Here is a 22,339-nt window from a genome sequence, read left to right as displayed (position 1 = left end):
ACAAAATCCCTGAAAATTTAACAATCAGCTAAAGTATAAGCAGCCTCCAGCAATCCACTGCTCCTAGAAGACTGATCGTTTGGCTCAGCACCACATTCCACGTGACTCAGGCGGTACAGAGGTGGCAGCAGAAGGTGGGTAACTATATCGGACTTAGAAAGCATCTGTCTTGTCATGGCTTTTGTGTGGGAAGCAGGAGTCACCAGGTTTCTTACTTCCCCACTTAGAGTGTTGGTGGACTGGCAGAAGTCTAGGGGAAAAGAGGTGATGGGGCCTTTTTGATGTTAGGGGAAATGTTCAGAACTATGGCAGTAGTGGTAACGGCCAGCACACAACATTCCAAAAGATCAAGTGGGTTCTAGTTATATTTCAGTGATCCTAATTCCAGGGAGAAGACAAATTGAGCCTCTCTATAGTAGAAACTATTAATTATTTAGAGGCTAGTGCATGATCCAAAGGTGCCACAAAATTATAATAAAACTCCACTCATGTACCCAGAACTATATTGGGAATGAGGTGAAAGAGGGAGGTAGACAATCTGAGAAAGATTGTGCATTTTCCTATAAGAGACTGTGTCATCTATAACAATGTCACTCAAAGTGTGGTCCAAGGGCCAATGCCAGTTCACAAACTGTTCCTGTTCAGGGGTGAGGTAAATACAGATGAAAGTTCATGTTTAGAAACTTTTATCATAAATTGATATTGCCATGACATCCTAGTATGTGATCAGTGGACTGATCTTGTTAAACAGGATATAACCAGTTCAGATGGCACTGGCATGGTGAGTTGCTTCTTGCAAAGGCTGGTCATGCGCAATAGGACTATGTATTTGGTCCATGACTGGAAAAATCAATCAGTTTGAGGAGCATTAATCTAAAATACTTTTTAAATAATCCCTTTTGGATATGAAATAAACTGAATAGTTTGAATCAGAGGTTCTCAAAGTGTGGTCTGTGGACCAAAAATGTCAGCATCACCTGGGAACTCATTAGAAATGCAAATTCTAGGGCTCCACCTTAGAGGTGCTGAATCAGAACCCCTGGGAGCAGGCCCAGTAATCTGTGTTTTAACAAGCCCTCCAGGTGAGTGACGCATGTTTGCATGTCTGATTTTAAGAACTACTGGCTTCAATGCTGAAAGTGAAAGAAGTTATGTTCAAGCTAGAGAAGAATGAAACACTATTAATTAAGTGTAAATTATCCCTGCCAGACTGCAGAGCTGGAGCCCATGAAGAAGATCAGACCAGGTAGGAAAAAAGAAAGAAAAGTAAACTTTCTTTGCATACTGTAAATGATATGCAAGTGGATGAGGTCGAGATACAGAGTTGAACAGTTTTAGTGGGTGATCATTTTGGATTTTTCTCTACAAGCTTACTATTGTGGCTCCACATCTTTTTTTAGAAGGAGTTTCTCTCTTGTTGTCCAGGCTGGAGTGCAATGGCGTGATCTCAGCTCACCGCAACCTCCACCACCCAGGTTCAAGCAATTCTTCTGCCTCAGCCTCCCAAGTAGCTGGGATTACAGGAATGCTCCACTACACCCAGCTAATTTTGTATTTTTTTGTATAGACGGGGTTTCTCTGCATTGGTCAGGCTGGTCTCAAACTCTCAACCTCAGGTGATCCACCCACCTCAGTCTCCCAAAGTGCAAGGATTACAGACGTGAGCCACTGTGCCTGGCAGGCTCCACATTTCTAAGTATAACCCACTTCCCACCCCACATCAACCTATAATTGGTAAAAATAGAGTCACAGTACTAATAACAGGAGAGTATTTCTCTAGCTTTATTCTTACCATACAATTGCTGGCTTTCTTCACATTCCCTATTAATAGCTCAGGAGGTCCCCTTGGCTAGTTTGTGTCAGACATCTCTCTCTCTCTCTCTGCCTGGGTTGCTCTCCATCCCTAGTACTCTTAGTATATAACCTTCTCCAGAGCTTCTGCTCCTTCCCAGGCAAGGTTGATCTGGTTTTAACTTAGTATCTGGTCAACCTGGATATTAGCCATATTACAGCCCAGAGGAAATTATTTCTGGTCTCTATTTGGGCTCCATTATTTATTGTGGGTTGCCACAAGATCTTTTGAGACAAACTCTAATGTGCATACAAGTCACTTAGGGCTCTTATTTATGTGCAGATTCTGACTCAGCAGGTCTAGGATGCCTGAGTACCTGCATTTCTAATAAACACCCAGGTGAATCCTACGCTGCCAGTTTCTGGACAATATTTTGAGAAGCGTGGTTGAGAGCAGTGATCTTTCCACTTTTATCATGCCTTCTCCCCAGGTCTTTAACACAGGTTAAATGGCAGAGTCTTAAGGTGACCAGTTGTCCTGGTTTGACAGTGCTTGTCCTAAAAATCTTATGTTGTGGGATAACCCTCACTCTTGGGCAAATCAGGATGACTGGTCATCCTAGCTATCTGGATTGGTCATGCTAGCAATCTGAACAGCTCACCTCCTGCCTCTCCCCTCCATCTCCTTCCCAACTGACCCATGATGCCACTGTCTTGACTCTCTCCTCCTTAGGATAAATGTTTCCCTTGAGGGTCTTCACTTTTTCCTCCATGTAATGTGCTTTCCTTTGGCACATCTGTTATCGACCAGCCCTAAAGACATAGGTGTTTGCAGCCAGTGCAGTTGGCTGAGTACTTCTTGGTGTAGTCTTAGCTGCCTGCTTTAAACCAGTCTGGAAGGCTCCATTTAATGTTTCCCCAAGTTGGTCAGGACTAAAGTCTTACTGCTCTCTCTGCAGATAGTCTGCTCTCATTTTTTAGTCTGCTTTCATTTTTTTTCCACATAAACATTCTCATCCTGCCTGGCCTCTGCAGACCAAGTGGGTTTCCCCAGTGCCTGAGAACAATGCTTGTTTTGCTTTGCCTCTTAGGTAAGTATGGAGATATTATCTGGAAATAGGAAAAACCAAAATCTTCATCTCTGGAGCTTGGCAAATACAGTGTGTTTTCCAGTACTTCTAACTGTCCTTTCAATGCTGAAGTCATAGATATTGTAGGTACAACCTCCTGCTTCATCATCCTAGAAACAGGGCTGTGATTATGTCCACCCACAGCTGAAAATCTTCATTAGCACTGAACTTACAGTAGAATAATGTCCAAACTCCCCACCTCAATACAAAGTCATGATTCTCAAAACTTTGCTATGCATCAGAATGACCAAGAGAGAAACAGACTGCTGGGTCCTACCCTGAGTTTCAGATTCATAATTCTTTTTGCATTTCTAACAGGTTATCAGGTGGCACTGACACTGCTGGTCCACAGATGACATCGTGAGAACCACTGACGCATTCCAGCTAGCCATATTCACATTCCTAACACCCAGTTCTAGTTCATACTTCCTAAAAGAACCCCTCATTCTCATATTGCTTATATTGTGTGCTTTCCTATTCCATACCTTTGTTTAATTAATTTATTCACCTCTAAATTTATTCATTCAACCAATGATTAATTATTTCACCAAACATTTCTCAAATACCAAAATGATTGGCTCTGTCAAATTCCATCATGAAATTTATGGCACAAGGGAGAAAAGGAAAAAAGATACCCTTTTCATTTACAGAGTGCTTCTCGGTTTCCAAAGAGCTTCCACATCCAAGCTCCCATTTGATATTCTCCAGAGTCCTGAAAGACCAACAGGGCAGGGATTATTCTACATCTCTCACAAGTGAAGAAGTTGAAGCCTAGCAGGGAGAAGTGGGTCATCCAAGGTAATGCCAGCCTGTCTTTCCAATCCGGGGACAATGGCTTTTCTCTCAATTACACTACAGTGTGCCTCCCCTCAGCATGTGCAGGGGATTGGTTCCAGGACTTCCCGCAGCATACCAAAATCCCGGTATATTCAAGTGGACTCTGCGGAATACACATGGAGGAAAAGTTGGTCCTCCCTACACATGGGTTTTGCATCCAGCAAATACTAAATTTTCGATCCACTTTTGGCTGAAAAGAATCTGCTATAAGTGGACCCGCACAGTTCAAACTTGTGTTGTTCAAGTCATGCTTTAGTCATGGCTCGCTGTATTCCCTCACTCCTTGTTTTCCAAATTATACCGATTCTTTAAAGCCCAAACACCACCTCCTCCATGAAACCTTTTCTGGTAACCCCAGTTAAAATAACTTTTCCTGCTTAAAACTAAGACAGTGCTTTATTTTGTCTCTCAAATGGCATTAAAACAAACAAACAAAAAAAAAAAAACCTCCCTTTCTAGAGGCCAGTGTCCTTGAGATCAGAACAATACCTGATTCTCCTTTGTGTCTCCCATAGCACTCAGTTCTTGGAGTTCATAGTGGAAATTTGATAAAGGACTGAGAAATGAAGGATGATGACAATTTTACCTGTTACTAAAGTTTATTCATAAGATAATCAATGAAGGATATAGGTAAAAATAAAAGTAAGGCTGTCTGTTCTCTTTTTCTCTCTACCTCCATAAATGAGGGTGAGAAGGACTAGCATTAATTAAGTGCTTGCTGGGTGCCAGGTGTTTTATGTTATGGCACTTTTGCCCTCATAACCTAATAGATGAATAATAGATCAATACAATTATGATTTTCAAGGAGAGGTACTGACGCTCAGGATTGCTTAGAAATTTGCCCAAGTTCAGACACTGAACTCATGTTAGAGAGGGAAGCAAATCCAATTCCATTTAAACTCTTGTGGCAAAATAAACACATGAAATTGCTTCTAATTATACTACGACAATAAGAAATTATCCAGTATTTACCTGTATTAAAAAGCGATTCACATGCGCCAGTAATCTTAAGGTCGAGATGTTTTTTTCACCTTTTTACTGCTTTTTTACTGATTTACCACTTGCTGGTTGAATCCTTTGATCCACTTTTTCAAGAAGGAAAACAAATTTCGCTACTACCAGACTCTGCTTCTTCATGTGACCAGTTATCACTGGTTGTGAAATGCTGGACTGAGACTTAGATGTAAATCTGTCTTAATAATTACTATTGTGTCATAACAGAACTTTCCTGTTAGAAAAGAGTGTGGAAGGTTTGGGGTAAATCCTGGAATGGGTTAGGGGAGGCATAAACACAGAAATGTCTTCATGAATAAGACTGAAAGGAATAATAACTTCAGCAAAAATGAAAAATACATTAAAGCATTGTGTTAAATATTTACATATGATAGAGCTGAGAATTATTAGGAAGTTTAACCCAAGGACTTGGCTAATGAATATCAGATGGACTTAATGGAGGCAATTAAAACGCAGACAGTATTAGTGAAATGGTGGACTCACCTATAAGGATTCACATGCGGGTTCTGCAGCTAACTTCTTCCGAGAGCAGAGGCCTGCAATATCATGAAAACCAAACAAACACATTAACAGTGACCGTCCTCACAAATGTATGAAATGCCAATTTGTATGCCTTCCTCTTACAGGCACTGCAATATCTTCCCTAGTAAAACCTGTCAGTTCCATTGGTAGGGTGTTACAAGGTCTTATTTCACCAGACATTAAGATAGCTAACCATAAGTCTTGGTAACCTAGCAGACATACATATTCATTTTTAAAGAAATAACTTCAAGTAAAGAGGGAATTCAACCAAAAGCTTCCAAAGATTTTGGATATGCCAGGTGGAACAAAGAGTTTTAAAGCACATTTCTAGGCTCTCTGGGGTGTTTAATTCACAAAAATTCCTTCATAGCAATTCTTCTATTTTTTTCCCCATTTATTTATTTTATTGCATTTTAGGTTTTGGGGTACATGTGAAGAACATGCAAAATTGTTGCATAGGTACACACGTGGCAGTGTGATTTGCTGCCTTCCTCCCCATCAACTACATCTGGCATTTCTCCCCTTGCTATCTCTTCTATTGTTATTCAGCCTGACAGGTAAAAAGTCATGCTTGAAAAGACAGAGAGAATTGGTGACACTGATAAATCTCTTCTCTAATTCAGTACTGATAATGTTAATGTAATATTGCTTTCAGTAGACAGTTTTCAATCTCACATGTACGTATATTTAGAGATGGGACACAAGCAGGGAGCCTGAGCTTACTGTAACTTAAAGAGCACATCAGATATTTGATTTTGGTCACTGCCTCTGGGAAAGAATTCAGAAACAACCCTTCAGTCAATGGCAGGTAGGTTCTTAGAAAGCTCAGTATTGGGGAATTCATAAGGATCAATAAAGATCCACATACAGAAATGAAACTTACTAATTGATGTGCCCATCTGAGAACCAGCTGGAGAGAACTGTCATTTTGCCTGGTCACCAAGGGGCTCTGAAACGATAAAGCTTTGGTAGTAAAATGACAATAACTACAAAATAGCTTATGCTTGCATATTTTCCAAGGAATAAATAGTGTTCTAAATAATTTAATCCTTACAATCACATTATTAGGTAGTTGCTACAATTACTTTCATTTTACAGGACAAACTTAGAAACAAAAAGTCAATAACTTGTCCCAGGTCACACTGTCTGATATTCATATTGCTATTTCTGATTTGGATGTGAACATGTTAGGCTAGAAAAAGCTTTGCCATTAAAAAACATTTCTGTGTCCTTTTTCTTTAAGTATGACTTTTTTTAAGCACCACCAAATCATTAGACTTTCATTTTAATTTAATCTAAGGATCTTTCCATTTGAATAGGAAAATTTAAGCCATTTATAATTCTCATATTTTTAAGTTTGATTGGACATAAACTTTCTTTTCTTCAATAGTTCCTTATTGTGTTCTTTCCATTTTGTCTTTTAATGAACTATGTTTGTTTTTTATCTTTGATAATTATTTAGAAAATAGCCTGTTTTCAATTCAACTAGTGCCTACATTAAATTGTCTATAACTATCGTTATATGCATTCTTATTCAATGACTTGAAAATAAAGCAACAATGCTGCTTCTTGTAATGCTTTCATTTCCTTCATCTTCTCTTTCCACATTGTGATCACTAGGTATAGATGCTTTATTTAAAAATGTAAAACCCTACAAAATTATTTTATTGAAAACATTACTCCCTTAGTAAAAAATATCTAGCTATCAGCATCAATTCTCAATTCACTTTGATTTCACTAAACTTCACTTATTTTGTCTTTGCCTTCAAGGCTTAGTATTAATCTTTTAAACTGGAGTTCCTTATTCTTGAGTTTTTATACTATCTCACCTCTCAGTGATCTGGACAATATTTCTCTGCAATTTTTGCAGAAAAGAGTTTCGGTTATTATATTCTCTGATGCCTGGAAGACTTTGTTATTCTGTTGCTTTTATGCATAAGTTGATAATTGGGTAGTCGTACAACTTTTTATGGAACAACTCCATTTCTACACAAATAGGTCTAGTTCCAAATATACCATCGTGTTAAAACTAATGCTAGCTGATACCATGCAAATGATGTAGCTTAATGCATCACTGGTGTTATCTCCAATTCCATTTATAAAATGTCACAAAGTAGAAGAAGTCATTGAACTCTCATACAGAAATAACCAGTTTCTAGCATACTTCAGACTTGTTTCTCTTAAAATTATGTAGACATTTACCTGTGTTCTTTAAAAAGTTCTTCTTCTATATAAGAAAGATGAAGACAATCTACAAAAGCATTTATGTTTTTCCTTCACATGTACTTTAAGAAATTTTCTTCGTCCCAGAAATTTAAAATTTTATTTACTTATGTCTTGCATTTATCTCTATTCCCTAATTTTGCTCCAAAGAAACCTTACAATGTCAATGTAATTGTTAGATATGGAAAGTTTACTTTTATGATAACTTTAATTTTTACTTCTGATCCATCTTCTCTATTTTTAAAACACTCATTATTTTATTTATAAATTCAGGAAAAGAATGTTTATTTAACAATAATAGAATACACTATATGTTAAGCTATCTCTTTGGGGTAGTGTAACAAGAAGATGTTTATTGCCATTAAGCAGCTTCTATTCTCAATTAGAATTCCATAATCTGTCATCTAATTACCTCTTATCCATTTAACTCTATTCATTTCCTTAGATGTTAAGACTAGTTATAAAGTTTTCCTCTATCTCTGATTCCTATTTCTGCAACAAAAGTTTCATCTACTACATTTTTTCATTTGGTCAATTTTTCATTAATTAAAAACAATATAATGTCTCCTATATTGTTATGATTACATTCCTAAGAACATTCGTATTATCAAATTGGTATTATAAAAACGATTATTTCAAGGGGAAAGGAGGCTAGGGAGCCAAAGAGTTTCAACTGTAAAACAATAAAATAATTTTGGCTGGGCACAGTGGCTCACCCCTCTAATCCCAGCACTTTGGGAGGCTGAGGCGGGCAAATCACCTGAGGTCAGGAGTTCGAGATCAGCCTGGCCAACATGGCAAAACCCTGTCTTTACTAAAAATAAAAAATTTAGCCTGGCATGGTGTGAGCACCTGTAATTCCCACTACTCAGGAGGTTGTGGCAGGCAGAATTGCTTGAACCTGGGAGGCAGAGGTTGCAGTGAGCCAAGATCGCACCATTGCACTCTAGCCTGGGTGACAGGGCAAGACTCTGTCTCAAAATAATAATCACAATAATAATTTTTAATACGGTAATCTCAACAATGAATGTTTCTATACCTCTAAACGTTTTAAACTCAAATTACAAGTAATAAATTGGTCTATGAAAACAAGCATATACAATTCTAAACATTACTGATCAAGTAATGGAATATTTAAAATGTAAAATAAGATCAGATCTTAGACAAGAAGTTTCCAGGACCATAAAACAAATTACATCACTGTTTATGAGTGCCCACTGTAAAGATTCTAACACTAATTGAGCAACCAAACGTATTCCAATTTTTTTTTTTTATGGAACAACTTCATTTATATGTGAATAACTCTAGTTCTAAATATGCCATCATGTTAAAACTAATAATACCTGGTAAAATGCAAATGATGTATCCTAATGTATCAATGGTGTTATCTCCAATTTCATCTATAAAAACCTTAAGAAGTAAAAGTGATTGAACTCTCATTTGGAAACAACCAGCGTTTCTGGTACACTTCATGTATGGGGATGTTCATTGCTGCACCTCCAAAAGCTGCAAGGTGACCCCACCACATGGGAACCCAAGATGAAAAGAACCCATGCTTTCAGTGTGCTGCCATGAAATTCTCCTTTTCCTGTAAGCTCACAGAGTCAGCTTCTGGAACTTACAACCAGAAAATAAAGGAGAAAACAGAAAAGATCAAAGGAAAAATACTTGTGTGGTGCTAACATATTATAAGTCACCCATGCACAAAGCTCAAGAAGACATCAGAGGGGAAGCTCTTCACGTTTGACCATTAAAATGCAGAAATAAAGTCTTGGCCAGGAGCAATGTTCACTCTGTTAGCAGAGGAAACTCTCAAGATATGCCAAGGTCAGCAATACAGAAGACCATGTGATAGGGTTTGGCTGTGTCCCCACCCAAATCTCATCTTGAATTCCCACGTCTTGTGGGAGGAGCCTGGTGGGAGGTAATTGAATCACTGGGGCAAGTCTTTCCCATGTTGTTCTCGTGATAGTGAATAAGTCTCACAAGAAAGAGAAATTCCCCTGCACAAGTCCTCTCTCTTTGCCTGCTGCCATCTATGTAAGACATGACTTGCTCTTCCTTGCCTTCTACCATGATTGTGAGGCTTCCCTAGCCACATGGAACTCTTAAGACCAATTAAACCTCTTTCTTTTGTAAATTGCCCAGTCTCAGATATATCTTTATCTGCAGTGCAAAAACAGAGTAATACACCACAGGAGCACATTAGTGAGCAAACTGGAATTGAAGAAGCAGACCCTCCATCCCTCCCACAAAATATTCTTATTTCTTATATTTTTGTTGTTGATAGTGGTTTTTTTTTTCAGATGGTTCTAAAGCTTTTAAAAAGTAATTCAGTAGAAGAGTGTTCATATACTGAAACTCACTTTGTGTCTTTCTAGAAGTCCCCCAAATTGGAATCTTAAAATATGCATATTAGGATAAAAAACAGCTTAAAAACAGTTTTGTTAAATAAGTCTATTTTTTAATTCAATGAATGATTTTAAAAATTAGCTTCATTGTTTTTTAATTTTACCATCTGTTAACTCAATAAATATGAGTTCTTAAAGATATCCTAATTGACTTGGAATTCGCTGTCTTTGAAGTTGATTAAAATTATTTAAATTAATTTTATTGTATATCCAGACTAGAACAAATCATGTCTGCATTTGAAGAGATCTTGGCTAATAATTTATAAATAAATGTGCCCATTTGTAAAATGAACCATTTTGGTTTATGGCCCTTAATATGTATTAGTCAATATGCAGACATGCAGAGAAGAGATGCTGATATTAGATAATCAAAGAGGTAGAAAACCAACACAACAATAATTGTTGCCATTAAAAACTGTGACCAAATACAAAATTTTTGTGAACTCTTGTCTCATGTCTAATGAAGAGAAAATGTAGACTGGACATCAACTGTGATACAGTTTGTTTTCACTCTACACTACTACAGAAAAAAGAAAATGCTGTTTCTTTAAACACCATCCTGTCTCTGGTCACAGTTTATTGGAAAAAGGGTGGTCACTGGACCCAACCAGGCCAATCAGACTCTTCCCTGAAAATTGTGAAAGACAGGAAAATGGTCTTTTCTCAGGGTGGATCGACTGAAGCATCCATGGCTGAAGAACAATTGGAAACCATGATTTGCTGTATGAACTGAGGAGCAGGGGAGCTGAACTGCTATAAGGAAGAAAGACAAAGATGAGATATGGAGAGAAAGAATTGACTTGGTTCCCTGTAGCACTTCAATAGTTCTTCTGTTCCTAAGGCTCTATTGCATCCTGATTTTGGATTGCATGAAAATCCCCAATGTGCTTTGCTTAAGCTCACAGAGTCAGCTTCTATCACTGCACTGCACCCTGGGTGACAGAGTGGGTCCCTGTCTCAAAACAACAAACAAAACAAACAAAAAACTTGAACTAAATGCACAAGAGAGGAAGCCCTTCTAATAGTGATGTTTGTTTAATCAGAAATTTCCAGACATCACTCTTCACTCTGCTTTTCCTTAGATAAACATAACTTTTAAATTTAATTAATCTTAGAAATGGGGTCTTGCTATAATGCCCAGACTTGACTTGAACTCCTGGGCTAAAGGGATCTTCCTGCCTCAGCCTCCCGAGGAGCTGGGACTACAGGCACATAACACTGCTAAGTTTTAAATTTTAACATGTAATTTACCTAATTTTTATAGCTACTGTTTTCTATGACTCATCTAAGAAATCTTTGTCTATCTATAACTTACATTATGTTTCCCTATAAAAGTTTTACAGTTGTAGCTTCTACATTTGGATCTATAATCCACTACAAATAAATTTTGCATACAGTATGATAAGGATAAAAGTTTTTTGTTTTCCCACATGGATATCTATTTATTCCAGCATTATTTGTTGAAAACACTTTTCTCTGCACATTGGATTACTCTGGTGAAGCTAATAGTGAGGTGAGGGTATGGAAAAGCCCATCTAAAACTAAACTAATGACTTAATACTAAAATGAAAAGGGAGACATTTTATTTTTATTAATTTTATTAATGAACTTAAGAAAATGATAGCAGCTACTTCACTTAACAAAAAGAGGGGTTAATAATTCATTCATTAAAATTTACTTCCATGAACTCACATGCAATATACCTAAGACCTATCTGATAACTACATCAACTCAGTTTTCTGTTCCACAATGTTACCTGCTTACTCCTTTCCATTGTCTCTACAATGTGCATCTATATATGTTTCAAACATAATGGGAACCAGGCATGCTGGGATCTAGGATGGGACTATATTAATTAGGTGAATACATTTGCCCAAGATTATTAAATAAACACAAACCGATAACCAAATCAAAGCAGGATTTAGCTGCTGGTCCTGCTTGTTTCTTTGTCCCACTTTTTGGTACTAGGGCTTTGTCTTTTTGATTGCATCAGCCAACTTCCAGGTTATCTCATGAAGATCCTAGAGTAATAATATTATTGTATATCTGAGATGACTTCAAAGTATCACTTCAAACATACAATAATGACTTTGACTGATTTTCAAAATCCATTGATTCCCACGGCACAAGTCACAGATCACCTGCACATAAATCACCTTCATAGCTGATACAGTTTTGCTCTGTGTCCCCAACCAAATCTTATGTCAAATTGCAATCCCTGTGAGTTGAAGGTGGGACCTGGTGGGAGGTGACTGGATCATGGGGGTGGTTTTAATGGTTTAGCACCATCCCCCTAGTGCTGCCTCTTGATAAAGTTATCAAGATCTGATAACATCTGATGGCTTAAAAGTGTGTGGTGGTTCCTCGCTTGCTCGTTCATGTGCCCCTCTCTCTCTCTCTCTCTCTCTCTCATGCTGCCATGTAAGACATGCCTTGCTTTCCCTTCACCTTCTGCCATGATTGTAAGTTTCCTGAAGCCTCTCCAGCCATGTGGAACTGTGAGTCAATTAAACCTCTGTTCTTTATAAATTATCCACTCTCAGGTAGTTCTTTATAGCAGTGTGAAAACAAACTAATATAATAACACATGTGGAAAATGCTTAATATTTGTCCCAAACACTGAGGTAAATAGGTGAGGCACCTGGCACAGAGACTGTGACCATCTTAGGTATTTCTCAGGCCCTGCTCTGTTACCTCGAGGGCTCAAGGCCTCAATGTCTTGGAATACGGGTTATATTTTTGTAACATTTTTGGATCATTTGTCTCTAAATACTTCTTAAAAATACTCAGTAGTGGAAGGAGATCTATAGTTTCGGCCAAAAAGCATCCATTTTCTTATTTCTAAAAAAAAAATACCTGCAATTTGTCTTGGAGAACCATCCCACCTTCATGTCCAACCCGCATGGTTTGGGTAGTGTGACTGTACTCCCAAATCCAAGGTGGGCATTTGACCCAAGGCTGCTGAAGAATGAATCACAGGTGCTGACCATGGTGATGAGTGCAGATATGGGTACCGGATATAATCTAATGCAGTCAAGTTGGATATAGTTCTTTAGCTGGAAAATTTGAGAAAGAGGGATACCCTTTGTGCTGGGGTTTCTATGTCAAAAGAATGTAAGCTAGGAGAAAAGCCAGATTAATAATGAAGTTCTTAAAAATGAACTCCTTAAAGGAAAACCCAGACTAAGAATAAAGTTAAAAGAGAAGAAAACATAACCGAAAGATGGTTGGTGACATTATTTGAACATCTATATTTAATTATGTCTTAAGCAGTTCTTAAATTGTATTTTCCAATTTATGTAGTGGGGAGAGGAAGAGGAGAGACAAAAAATGAAGCAAAATAAAAAATAAAAACTTCCTTTTTGAGTTGGATTTTTGCTCCTTACAACCCAAGCCCCAAATCCATGTGGATTGCTGAATGCCATCTGGTTCTACCAAATCTGAATTTCTGAGCATGAACTCAAAGAACCTGCATTTTAAACAAACACTCCATTTAATTCCTATACACACTAAAGTTTAAGATCAACTAATCCAAACTCTTTGTTTTGTGGCTGAGAAAACTGAGACTTTAACAAAATGTCTTTCCCAAGATCATCAACATTATCTACTTATTCAAGGTATGGAGGAACTATCAATGAAAAGGACAAAAATCTCTCCCTTTATGGACATTAATAAGCCAGATGCTTAGTAGCAGAATGGGAAGTGAATTCAGTTCAACTATTTTCTTTTTTGTGACTTGATTTCCCTAAGGTCATGCTCTAATAATTTTCTTCTTTACCCCAACAGATTTCTGGTTTAAAATCGGAACATTTAAATGGCAAAGATTCTACACTTGGGCAGCATTCATAGCACATACAAATAGGAAGTACTTTCACAGTTTTGAGGTAAATGTAACTAGTGTATATGGTCTGGTAATTGTAAGCATTTCCACCAACCTGATAAAGGACAGAATGAAGCAGAAGGAAGAAAATGCAGTACCCACTCTTGTCTCTAAAGTCCCAAGCAGCTCAAAAGTCTTTAAAGATTCTTGTCTTAAAAATTTATGCAAAATGCTACAGTTAATTCCATTATATGTGTGGCTGTTTCAATAAGAAAATAATTTTTTAAATCCTCAATTAAAAAATAAATATTCCAGAAGTATAAGCCATAATTCTTATTTGGCTGATGTGCCCCAAGCACAATATCATGTCATCTAGGAGTAGATACTTATATCCCACGTACATCCTAGTAATTCATTTTTCTATTCTGAGGCACTGTGCCTCTATTAGCCCCATCTACTAACTATTAGCATTCCTGTGACATGGATGAGAAAATTGAGGCAGAAAGAAATTAGGATACTTGCTCTAGGTCACATAGGTAGCAACTAATTGAACCAGGATTATAATTCAGACAGTTGGACACTTAAAGTGGCTTTGCCCACATGTATTTTTTACTCCAAAGTTCACATAAAATAATAATTTGCTCATGCTGCCCTTTCATTGTCAAAACTCACAGAACACGCAAAATTGATGATTTTTATTGTTTTTAAGTTAGACAATAAAAGTCAAGAACGTTGACTTCTTTTTAGTCAAGAAGGTTATCATCTGTAGAGCCAAGCTGTCAAAAACTTAAAGACTTGATGGTCCAGTGAATTGAATGACTTTAAGAATATGAATGTACCTATGGGACCAAATCTACAAGAAAATGGTCAGCATGCCTTATGAAAGGACACCTACTATTTCTACTATTTTGTGGGGTGTCGCTGCATATTTCTGACTATTGAGTGGCAGGCAAGTCTGTCATCAAAGCAAGAGAGCAGCTAGGAAGAGTAAGCAATTAGTGGACCCAATTAAAAAATAACAAAAATTAAATATCCTCAAGACAGTCTTAGGCACATGGCTCTGGGATAGGTTGAGATAAAATAGACAATAGTCTCCCTTTATTTGAGGTTTCTCTTCTGGAGTTTCAGTTACCTGAAGTCAACTGCCATCTGAAAATAGGTGAGTATAGCACAATAAGATACTTTGAAAGAAGGACCATCGTCTCTTTAATTATAGTGTATCATAATTATTCAATTTCATTAACAGCTATTGTTAGTAATATCTTACTGTGCCTAATTTATAAATTAAACTTCATCACAGATATGTATGTATTGGACAAAACAATATATATATAGGTTTCAGTACTACCCAGTTTCAGGTATCCACTGGGGGTCTTGGAACATATGCCTTGCAGATAAAGAGCAACTACTGTACTTTGATGGGTATTAACAAACACTTTGACCTTCATTAGAAATATACAGGCAAAAGCTATATAAAATTTGTCTGCAGGTCAAAATTACCTAAATGACTAACAGTGTACTTTAAAATATGGATAAGTTGACAACATTTAATATTCAAATTTTCATATAAATCTAAATTTCCTGCTTTTCTTTGGAGAATGGAAGATCTTGCATTTGGCATCAGTGGCATTTACTATCCCACTTGGATGGAGAATATATTCTTCACATTGCCATAGTCCCACCACTGCTTATGGTCTTAACTTGGTCTGCTTTAGTCATGTACATCCATGCATGGCCCAAAGTAGACGTAAGAGTTTGCAATCCCGGATGTATGGGATAATGTCCAAACGCCAGAGAATGTCTGCAAGGCTCTTCAGAATTTTCAGCCTTTACAAAGACCCCATGTGCCAGTCTCAGTAAATTCCTTATAGTTCCATAAACAATAAGTTTTGTCATGTTCAGTGTCTTTGTCCATGCTGGGCTCCCTGCTTGAAATATCCTCTCTCTACCTCTTCTTTCTGCCTAGAGAAGTCTCACTTATCCTCAAGACTTAGTTCAAGTTTCAATTCCGCTATGGAACTTTTCTAAATCCTGCCAGCTAGCTATTTGCTTCTTTCTAAGAATTCACATAACACTTTGTGCTTCTATTAGCATTATAATGACTTTTTATTCTGTCTGCCCAATCGGAAAATGTGTTTCTTGAAGAGGAGAACTCTTAATCATCTCCATATCCCCAGTCCTTAATAGAGTGCCTGGCTTCTACTAGGTAGAAAATGAATATTTATTGAATGAACAAAAGTAGGATAAATAAATGAATGATTCTGAAAATTTGTATTACAAGATCATATAACAAATTTGATGTTTACAACAAGGGGAGTAACTACTCAAGACCAAATTTCAAATTTTGATAATGATCATGACATTTCCAGATAACAGTTGTTAAAAGTGCCTGTTTATCATACCCTTGCCAGGAAAATAAATCCTGAGAAAACAGAATGTATACAATATTAGTAAATATAAAAGTGACATAAAATTATAGGAGGCCACACTTTGTTAGGGGCTCTAAGGGTACAGGAGGTTGTAGCATTGCATTCAAGGAGATAACAGAGAGTAAAAGGAGTCTCTTAAAGCTGGTAGCTACTCTGGCAGGGTTTTCCCTAAAAAGTGAGGACTTGGGACCATAAAGTGGCAGGAAGAGCTGGTTTAGCTGGCAGGGTATCACATGGACAAGGATTACTACCAGAATAGGAGTCTGTAGAGTTGTACCCAAGCGTAGAGAGTCCAACAGCTCTCTACTCTTGGGTACAAAATAGGCTGTACTATCTGACCTCCTTGTAATGATTCCTTGGAGCCACACAACTAATCCTGGTTAATTCTTTGTGAGCCCATATGATGTTTGTCATTTCTGGGCCATAACATTTCAATGTTAGCATGAAACCCTCCAGAGTGATCTTTATTTTTGCCATAACAACATGAAACATTCAAGATGGTGATTGTTCCATTAGCCAGAGACCTGGAGTGACAGACATGGAACAGACCAGCTGAACTGCAATGGATTCAAGGCACAACCAAGAAAACAATGTTTGCTGTTACAGGCCACTAAAAAATTGGAATCATCACTCCAGCACAACATCGCCTATCTTGACTGATACAACAGATTTGTTCTGTTTGGCTGCAACTGGCAGAATGAAGACCAATGTTTGGAAGTTTCAGGAAGACTAATTCTGTGCAATATAAGATAAAAACATAATAAAGTATACAAAGATGGAATGAAATACTTTTGAAATTATCCATTCACTTGCACAATATACAGTGAACTCTACTCTCTAGTAAGTATTACATAGGTAAAAATCCTTGCCTTAATGGAGGTAAGTAGTAAGTTCCCCTTCACACCCAAGATGTCTGCATTGAATGGCCTCTAAAGATTTGATGGAACAAATTAATTTTAAAAATACCTTCCAACCCACAGCTTTAGGATCTCTACTTCCTCTGGTCTTAACAGAAAAATACACATATATATTTTTTCCTCAAGTATTTCTTTGATTCAAATGACTAACTGACCCATTGTGTTGTCTTTTCACATTTTAATGTCATTTTTCCTGAAAAAAACGTTTCTTCAAGGCCAATGCTATTTTCTCCTTTCCCTTGATCTGTCTTCTAATAGTTAGCAGGCAATATCTTATTGTCTATTCTTTTAAGGAAATAACCAGTGTAGCTTTTGATACCAGCTACTGCTATAGGCCATTTGCTATGTTTCAGATTTGTATTTCATTTAAGTTAGATTTGGACTTGTTAAAAAAAAATCTAGTAGCACAAATGTATTATTGTGTTAGTTCATTTGAGGTGCCATAACAAAGTATTTTGGACTGGGTAATTTATAAGCAACAGCAATTTATTGCTCACCATTCTGGAAGCTGGGAAGTTCAAGATTACAGCACCAGTAGATTCAGCGTCTGGTGAAGGCTCACTCCTTGCTTCACAGATGGCACTTTTGTTGCTGTGTCCTCACACAGTGGAAGGCGCAAGGTAGCTAGACTCAGCCTGTCTTATGAAGGCACTCATCCCACTCATGAGGGTGGAGACCTCATGACTTAATCCCTTCCCAAAGGCCCTACTTCTTAATACTATCACTTTTGATATTAGTTTCTAATTTATGAGCCCTAATATTGGGGAACGCTAACATTCAGACCGTAACAACCAAGTAACTTTTGGATTAAATGCCCCTTTCTTCTGAAAAAATGATCTTAGCCTTGTGCTATGAAATTTGTGGCCAACGACAATATTTTATTAACATCTTAATATTTAATAAATCCCTACTATGCGGAGGTGTAAGGCTGACGTAAGAGTTTATCAAACTATGTTATTTAATGCACTGCACCCAGAATTACATAATGCTATATTCCAATAAAGCCCATGAGCTCTCTATACAAGACTATTTAGAGGAAAAAGCAAATTCAAAAAATGAGGGGCAAAATGTTCTCTTGGTTCAACTCAGGGGACCATATCATACTTTCAGTTATATGGGCTTGGCAGATAACTTGGGGGAGCAGATGAGTATACAAGTGTGTAAAAAAAGAAGAAAACCAAATCTTTTTCAAAAATTTCAAATTTCTGTTCAGCTTCATTTCAGGCTTTCAGAATTGGAAAATCAACTGCCTGCTACCATAAATTACTGTTAAGCAGTAATTAAATACTGAGAATGTGGGGTTTTTTTTCCATTCCAAACCTGATGTCTTTCTCAGACACAGAAATTGTTACTGGTTAGGAAATTCAGCATTTTGGTAAATTAAGGCAGGAGGATTTAATGTCTCCTGGGACCTGTGGGGGCAGAAAGTGATCCAAGAAGGAAAACGTTTTACTGTGTTTTGCTCATTACAATCATTTATACATTTTTGTTTTGCTTTACAGAACTAGGAGTTGTGGTGGGCATTGTGTCTTTTAAAAGGAGGGTAGGTTCTCTAAAAAACCCTAACTCATAATTTTAAAAAATTCTTATATGTTTGGAATTATGGTCTCTGCATAAAATGATGCGTTAAAAGATGAATAAATTCCAGAGAATTCAATAACCATTGATGGGGGAAAAAAGCAGCATGAATACATGCTGTATTCTCCTTTATTTAGAAAAAGCACACAAAAATACAGCACAGTTGATGTGTTTGTCACCAGGGCTTGAAAGTCGAATCAACCACTGTGTAAAAGATAAAATAAGAATGCACGGATATCAGGATTTTCCCAGTGTGCTTTATTCATAGCCATCTGACACAACAGGACCTAACAGAGCTTTTAGGAAAAACTGAATTCTCAGCCCACAATCACTTTCCAGGAACTTCCCTGCAAACAGTGCTGTGCGCTGGCAGGATGGAAATCTTAGCAATCTCCCTCCTGCTTCCATAGCTTCCTTCTCTCTAAATAAAATTATTTCTGGGGACTTAATGAGAGAGCAAGACTTGTGTGAAAGGAATTCAGGAAAGAGCGGCTTCTAAAAATACACCTAGGCAGCTCTACAGTCATTGTTGCAACCTGACGTGTTGTAGTTCAAGCCATGAACCTAACTACACTTCTTGCCAAATACACACACGCGTACAAAGAAGAGGAAAAGTAAAAACTATGTTTTCTCTTTCTGCAATCCCTTTAACTTTCAGTAAACAGTAGTAATTTTCTGTTGACATACTCAATGCAAATTTCCCAAAGGCAATACAATATAAAACAAAAGACCTGTTAGCTTCCTCAGAGCTGGGGGAAGGCGAGGCAGGGGGAGAGAAATAAAGTTGATGGAGTTCCAGTTTCTTTCTCCTAAGCCTGCGGTCGTGAGCCTCTAGCCACCCTAGTCTTTTTGTAGAGATTTTTTGAGTTTCATTCTCCACTTAGGAAGGTTCCCTGGCCTCTTCTCTCCCAAGTCCCCTGTCAATAAAATCCTCATCTCTTCCACTTTGCCCCCAGCCTTTTGGGGAAACTGGACCTTGCTTAGGCGTCTTGTTCCACTGAGCTGAAAAGTACAGCTGCTGACGTGAGGATAAATATTTAAACAAATGAGCTGGGTCACAGCGTGAGGGTCTTCAAGAGAGGGCCTCCTGCTCCTCCTCCTCCTTCCGCCACGAGCTCCTCATCTGGGGTGCACGGCTCCTGTATAGGGGGCTAAGAGGGACGAGGGTGGGATGACGGGAGATGGACAGACCAGGCTATAAGTGAAGGAGGCCCTCTAGGAAAGACAGTCTCGACCGAACAGTGAGAGAGAGAGAGAGAGAAAAAAAATTGGCCCACATGCCCCTAGTGGGGAGCCATACACCCCACGTAGGCTGGGTTGAGGTGGGGGTGCTTTGGTGCCTCTCACCTGACTTCCTCCTCTGCCTGCACACACACTACAGTAACCCCCTCTACTCACCCCCCAAAACCCAGCCACACAACGAACAACAAGAGGAAGCCGCAGGCGACAAGAGGAGGGGTGCGCGTGGTGGGGGCCCCCAGAGAGGTGAGGGGGTAGGGTTGGCGGGCGAGAGAACCGTGCCGCGCACCTCAAGCGCACCCCCAAGCGCCCACACTTACCCCTCGCGGCTGAGGGTCCGGTCTTCCGCGCCAACCCCCGAGCGCGCCCCCTGGCCCGCCCTCGCCCCTCCAGCCCGCCGTCCCCCACACCCCGGCCCGCGCGCTGGGAGGGAGCCCGGGAGCAGCGCGCAGTAGCGGCGGCGGCGGCGGCGGCGGCTCGGGCTCGGCTCGGCTCGGGCTCCAGTGCGCCTAGTGTCGCCGGCGGCCGCCGAGGCTCCCACCGCCAGGGGGAGAAGCCGGGCGGGCGCTGGGGAGGCGGGCCGGGCCCTGGCCGCCCCGCCGGCCAGCCCGCGCGGCACAAGCTCCGAAGCGGCGGCTGCGCGGGGTTCGCGGAGCCCCTGGGCGCAGTGTGCCCGGCCCGAAGCGCCACGGCTGGATGCGCGTCCCGGGTGGCTGCGGGCTCCCGCGGGGGGCGCCCCGGCCGCTCCGGTGCGCCTCCAGACTGCGGGCGCCGCGACCGCCGAGCCGACGAGAGCAGCTCCCGCCGGCCCCTTCCCCCTCCCGCCCCCGCCGCCGCCCCCTCCCCCGCTCCCCCCCCCCGTTAGCATCTCCTCCCTCCCCCTCCTTCTCTTCCTTCCCTTGGCCCCGCGCGCTCGCTCGCTCGCTCCTCGCCTCGCTCTCCCCTTTAAACGCCCACTTCGGATGGGGAAAGAGGACAACTTGAAGTCAAGTTGCAATTAACTTCCGCGGCAGCCGCAGCTCCGGCGGCGGCGGCGGCGGCAGAAGAGGCAGAAGCCGCCGCCTCGAAGTCCGACGCGGGCGCGCCCGCCCGGGGAGCCGTTCCTGGTTTCAGGCCCGCACGCGACAGCCACCGCCGCCCCCAACGTCCATGCCTGAGTGAGTTCTGCTCTTTTGCCTCCCTTTTCCCCTTGCTAGTCTTGCTGTTTTATCTCTGTCTCTTTTTCCGGAATCAGTCCAAACTTCTCTGTAGCACCCGCTCCGCGTCCCCTGTTGGGGCGGCTCGGCTCCCCTGTCGTGGGCGCAGGGTTGCAGGGGTCCCCCGAGCCCCTTTTCTCACGCAGACGGACCTCGCAGGGGTGGGCTGGTGGAGTGAGGGAGAGCGGCCGGGATGGGGGACCTGAAGATGCCATTCGTTCTCTGTCGGGGTGTGGACGCACCGTCACACCTGCCCATCGACCCTGGCTGAACAAACTCCTTCAGGTCACCGGTACGACCCTTTTGGAAGAGAAAAGGGGAGTGGACAAGACCAAAGGAAGCAAATGGGGAAAGGGGGAGCCTCTGTGCGTTCTGGAGCCGGGCGGGCAGTGAGGTGCTTGGAGGAATGGGCTGCGGGAGTGGAAATGTTCTCCCACCGGATCGCGAGTGTGCTCAGCATCCTTTCCCGGTCCATCTCCCCCCCCTCTGCTCTCAGCCGGCGCGGCTGATTGTAAGCATCGGCGAAGAGGGGCCTGGGAAGTTTGTGGCAACTTCTGCATCCCGGGAGCTAGTCGGGCGCCGGGGCGCTCAAGTTGGAGCCCGGAGTTTAAAAGCCGCGGCAGTCCTCATTTCGAGCCCTCGCTGGCTGTATCGAGGCCGGTCCTGGAGGGGCTGCTGGCGTGAATGTGGATTTGGAGTTGGGCAGGAGGCAGAAGAAAGGGCAGTCCTCTTAGCTGGGACCGGAACACCACAGGTGCAGCCTCGGGGTCCGCACCGCATCTCCTTCCTGTGGTCCGGACCAGAGCGTGGTGGCCTTTTCCTAGTGATCCAATGCCAAGGCTCCCGGGGCGGCAGAACCGGGGTTGGGGAAATCACGATGAGAAAGACGAAGCAGGCAGGTGGCAGGTCCGGGGAGTGCCACGTGTGTACTGGGGAAACGCACGTTCCTCTTGGGATGACCTCAAAAAACCAAGAGGGGAAAGGAGCACAGGGATCTCCTTGAAGGTTTTGGCCTTGGCCTCCAACTGGGGTGTTGCAAATTTCACTAACAAATGTTGACCACAGGGTCCTCTCTCAGAGTGTCCTTGTTGGCAGCTCTGACCTCTGCGCCCTTCCTTGACGAACTTTCTCAGAAGCATTCCGGATTTACAAGCAAATGTTCTAAGACTTGGACTCCACATGGTTGTAAAAGAGACAGGGAAAACAGAAAGACGCCCTATTCCCGGGAGAGA

General features: G+C 40.7%; 2 protein-coding genes across 7 annotated transcripts in view; one reads left to right on the top strand and one right to left on the bottom strand.

Annotated features, from left to right (window-relative positions):
* LOC108299757 (homeobox protein cut-like 1) overlaps positions 1–20,786 on the bottom strand; it is a 40,425-nt gene extending 19,639 nt beyond the window's left edge. The window contains exons 1-4 of one of the 5 annotated variants that reach the window (XR_005199076.1): positions 20,232–20,786; positions 6,178–6,243; positions 5,256–5,308; positions 3,557–3,633 (exon numbers count right to left, since the gene is read on the bottom strand). Coding sequence is in view for 1 of the 5 variants with exons in the window: in XM_037736388.1 (XP_037592316.1) it covers positions 19,745–19,823; positions 20,232–20,779 (627 nt within the window). In the remaining 4 variants the exon portion in view is untranslated. The other 4 variants (XR_005199077.1, XR_005199080.1, XM_037736388.1 and 1 more) reach the window with 4 other exon arrangements.
* The window catches only part of SATB1 (SATB homeobox 1), a 98,908-nt gene continuing 96,662 nt past the window's right edge, over positions 20,094–22,339 (top strand). The window contains exon 1 of one of the 2 annotated variants that reach the window (XM_037736386.1): positions 20,094–20,157. The gene's annotated coding sequence lies outside the window, so the exon portion shown is untranslated. Of the gene's footprint in view, positions 20,158–20,797; positions 21,069–22,339 lie in introns of those variants that run through there. The other variant, XM_017522215.2, reaches the window with a different exon arrangement.

This window comes from Cebus imitator, unplaced genomic scaffold, assembly GCF_001604975.1.
Source record: "Cebus imitator isolate Cc_AM_T3 unplaced genomic scaffold, Cebus_imitator-1.0 Scaffold24, whole genome shotgun sequence".
Taxonomy (NCBI): Eukaryota; Metazoa; Chordata; class Mammalia; order Primates; family Cebidae; genus Cebus; species Cebus imitator.
Note: the sequence above shows the minus strand (reverse complement) of the source record. Positions and strands in the feature narration are given on the sequence as shown.